A 4624-nucleotide genomic window follows, 5' to 3' on the forward strand; every position below is an offset into this window, starting at 1 on the left:
AAATATAACATATTGTATTATAAAGTTAATTTTAAAATGTTAGTCTTTATAAATAAATAAAGTTTCATTTCATTACAATTTTCAACATCTTGGTTATATATGATTAATTGCTAGTCCGATAACTATATGCCTTTTATATAATATCAATATTAGCTTATACATTGTTAAATATGTTTTTCAATTATATAAAACGTATTATAAAGTACACCACATATTAGCTTAATATTTCATGCACTTTTTTCAATAATCAAGACTACAAATGTCCAAAAAAATTCAAAGAAGGGCACCTTTAAGTCCCCTTTGGGAGCATCTGACCCTAAGAATCACATATGAAATAAACCTATAAACCAAAATAAAACACACCATAATCACAAAATTCTTCCACTTACCATCATCCTCATACCCTCCTTGTTCCCTCAACACATCTTCACCACTCACCAAACACTTTCCAAACAGATACTCCAAACACTTTCCTTCAGCATCACCAGAGAACTCATTCATCAACAATCCTTCAAATGGATACTTGAACAATGAAATATAGTGCATGAATATCCAGTACTTTGGCGTACCTTGTTTCGACACAAAATAACCCGAAAACAGGAAGAAAGATCCAATCACACCTGATATCACTGAGTTTCCCACGATAAAATTCGGAACCAGTGCGCTAAAACACACCACCACCGAGTTTGCAGTGTAGAGAATCAACCAGATCAAGAGGAGGAACCTCGAGAATGCAAAGAAACTAGGGTTCAACCCGACTAACCAGTATAATGGGGTGGCAAATAAAACCGCAAGGATTAGCAAAAATGGCAAGTATACAAGTCCGTTTGCTATTGCGTACGAGGAAACTCGATAACTTCCGCATGAAGTTTCTTTCATTAGTATTTCCCTTTCTTGCAAGAAAACTGGTAGAGCTTCTACTGTCGTTGATAGCAAAAATGTTAAAATGAATGCAAATAAACCTACCCTTTCTTGAGCCCCGATCAAGTCCATGTCTAGGTTGTAAAAGATCGAGCCTAGGATCAAACCTGATACGAGCATTTGGAGAGTTCGATACGCAAAAAGCTCTTTTGTTCGAGAAATATTCTTCCAGAATCGATGCGTCAAGATTACTGCTTCGAAGAATCTTGAATTTGCGAAGCCATCTGTAATCATTTGGTCTTGTTCTTGTTCTTGATCTTTGTTGTCTTCGTGATCGTGGTCTAGGTCGATTACTTTTGATTGTTGAAAGAGTTGTTGTAAAGTGAACTTACCTTGTGTGATTCTGTTTGTTGAAGCAGTAATTATATCTTGTTCAAGATTTGATGACTTCTGGTTCTTTTGTTGTTGTATCGATTCAATTGAATCTATTGCAAACTCAACGATGTTAACATGAAGAGGTGGCTCAAGCCCAATGAGCCGTAGAGAGAGGTTGAGTTCATCAACTGTTCCTTGGTGCAAAACGGTGCCGTTTGCCAAGAGTAATATTGAATTGAAAAGCTTGATGATTCTGAAACCCGGCTGATGGATGCTAAGGATCACAGTCTTGCCTCTGGTCTCAGCCATGGTTTTGATCATGTCTATGATCTGAAAGGCGCAGTTACTATCCAACCCCGAAGTGGGTTCATCGAGAATCACCACTTCCGGGTCATGAACCACCGCAACTCCTATAGAAACCCGCCGTCGCTCTCCGCCTGAAATCCCACGAACCCGATCATCCCCAACACGTGCATTTGCCACATGGGTCAACCCAAGTTCCTTGATCAACGACTTGACCCGTGATCTCAGCTCGAGGCTAGGAAGATTCAGTCGGAGCTTAGCTGTAAAAACTAGTGTTTCTTCGACTGTGAGTAGAGGGAACAAGGTATCCTTTTGCGTAACGTACCCTGAAGTCTTCTTGAATCTTGACTTGTCCATCGGTTTTTGGTTGACATAGATGCTTGCCGTTTGTGGAGTGAGTTTTCCGGCAAGGATCTCAAGCAGAGATGATTTTCCGGCGCCACTAGGGCCCACGATGGCAAGGACCTCCCATGGTTTTGCATGGCAACTTACTTCGCGAAGAACCCGACGGGCTCTTGGATTGGTGTCAGGATCAGGAAAGGGTTGTTGATGTTGTGTAACTTGTTGATCTTTGTTAAAGATCTTGAAAGGGGGTTGTGGCTTTTGAGTGTAGATGGTGTAGTTGATGCCTGTTGCTTCAATGTCGCAACCCTTTCTATTCATCTGGAGTGAAATGTCTTTGTGGTGTGTTTTTCAAGTGATATTAACTTGTGGCTCTATGCGTACTTGTAAGGTCTCTTTGGAGCTTTTCACACAAGGACTACTTTGTCCGTACTCTTGTTTACATATATGTGCATAATATATACACGATTAGTTTCTCAACCCTCATTAAATTCTATATTGAGACAAAAACCATTGATATATGATTAAATAATGGATGATAAAAATACAATATATATCGAAAAAATCACCGTCTTTCTAAAATGTTTTACATATATTCGTAAAATTATATGTGAAAAGATGTACTATTAAAATTTGGAAAGGGAAGGTGGCGTTATTACTTTTATTTTTTTGACAGATGAGGGGATAGAAATGAATTTTGTATTTAATTAAGTCAAGTAGAAATGTCAACTAAAGTCTTGGTGGTTAATTGCATGGTTCACATGCAACTTCTTTTTTCGAGACCACTGCGTATTTCAGGTCCAGCCATGCAAAAACAAAAACATTCACATGAATTACTCCCTTGGTGTTTTTGTTTGCAACCTTCTCTGCACATTAATTCCATCAAATAGTAAACTATTATCAATACGTATGATACAAGTCATTGTTGCATAAAACGCCAAGAAAGCTTGATCGAAATTAAAAAACCAAAGGTGTTGAATATCGATTAAAACATATTAAAAAGTTTGTTTTCAAGTCCATACATAATTATAGAATTATAACTCATAGCATATATATTGATCTTTTAGATTTGCATTGATATGTGTGGCCATATGGTTGTTTATTTCAATTTGCAGGGAAACTAACAAAAGGTATTTAATGATTGGATAAATTTGGATTAAACGTGGTCCTTTTGAAACTATTATCGATTACAACTCAGAAAAAGATTACAGCAACACATTATTTACACATAATAGAAACGATTTCAAAACAAAAGTTGATTAATCATCTATTCAATTCTATATGTCTGAAATCTGAATTATGAAACTCGTCCTTTACGGACGATACGAATAAATTAATGAATACAGTCTGTGGAAATATTACTTAATAGGGTATTAAGAAGATTCAAATTATTAGAAAACTGGATTATATGAAATAAATAATAAAATTTTTGAATAAACAATAAAGAACGTTTGTCTCCATTATGGAAAGAGTTTCGAAGGCATAGATGACTGAGAGAACCCGTGAGTTAGGGTCACATGTTCTTTTAGTATGTGGTTGTAAATTATTCAAACACTATTTGTTTTCTTGTAATATATTATCACTCTTTAGTTTTGGTTTAATATTTACAATTTCCGGATCATTCTTTAGTTTTTGAGTTAATATTTAATTAGAAATATATATGTGCTTCTCGGTGATCCGATCTTTTTTATGTTTATATACTTTTGTGTTTTTTATTATTATTATTATTATTATTATTATTATTATTATTATTATTATTATTTTCTCGTTTGTTATTTCTATTTTGTGTGTATAATTTTTTGACGAGATACGATCATATAATAGAATATCGAAGGTGGGGGATCAAAAGCTAACTACACAAACTAACGTGACAAAAACTTAAGATGTTAGATTTGGTAAAAGTCAAAGACCAAAAGTGACAAACTTTTGAAACATTTGTGGCTAGCAATAGAGACTATCAAAGTTGGGGGACCAAAAGTGTCAATCTATCAACTAATATGATAAACAGTTGAGAAGGGACAAAAAAATGAAAAAGTGCTGAAACCTTTGTGGAAAAGCTTTGAAAAGGTTGATGAGGAACCAAAAGTGTTAAAATGTTGAAAATTTTGTGGCAAAACATAAAGAATAAATGGTATATTACTCATAAGGTTAATATAATTTATATGTATATATATAACCAGATTATAATACGTGAAATCCAGGTATAACTAAAGTTTTTATATACACAAAAATAATTAATAACTATAAAAAAAATATATTAGATTCCTGATTGTAATGGTGGTAATTTTTAAATTCCAAAATTTAAGGATTCAGAAAACATGCAATTAATTTTAGGAGACATATTTTTGGCTTTTTAATTTAAATGAATACATACTGTAATATTATTTTTGTTAGAAAAACAGGATATAGATAAACTTGGATCAGTGAGAGTTGTAAAACACTTTCAGATTAAAGCATTTCGAGGGTACACTCAAAATCTCTAATCGGATGAAACTCACTGTTTTCGAGAATGGAGAATGAAGAATATGTTATGAAATATGTACCCCCAAATGAATCCAAAATTGATCTTATAACAAAAACTAACTTCTTGTCCTAAAACTACCATATGGTAGTTACAGGAAAATAACTTCATGTCCAAAAACGGTGATATTGGCTATCAAAAACTAACACAAACTTGGGTCTATAAATGGATCACAAAACTGGATGTTTTTTTTACAAAAAATATAGATTTTGACACATTTTT

General features: G+C 33.9%; 1 protein-coding gene across 1 annotated transcript; it reads right to left on the reverse strand.

Annotated features, from left to right (window-relative positions):
- Nucleotides 1-214: 214 nt before the first annotated feature.
- ABCG5 (ABC-2 type transporter family protein) lies at nt 215-2306 on the reverse strand. The gene has a single exon (XM_078988194.1). The coding sequence runs from the start codon at nt 2200-2202 to the stop codon at nt 274-276; it is 1929 nt and encodes a 642-aa protein (XP_078844320.1). The 5' UTR covers nt 2203-2306; the 3' UTR covers nt 215-273.
- Nucleotides 2307-4624: the final 2318 nt, after the last annotated feature.

This window comes from Lactuca saligna, chromosome 1 (genome assembly GCF_052625555.1).
Source record: "Lactuca saligna cultivar CGN05327 chromosome 1, ASM5262555v1, whole genome shotgun sequence".
NCBI classification, from domain to species: Eukaryota; Viridiplantae; Streptophyta; class Magnoliopsida; order Asterales; family Asteraceae; genus Lactuca; species Lactuca saligna.

Coding starts and splice junctions, on each gene's coding strand:
- ABCG5 (XM_078988194.1), bottom strand. CDS start 2,202: ATGAATAGAAAGGGTTGCGACATTGAAGCAACAGGCATCAACTACACC.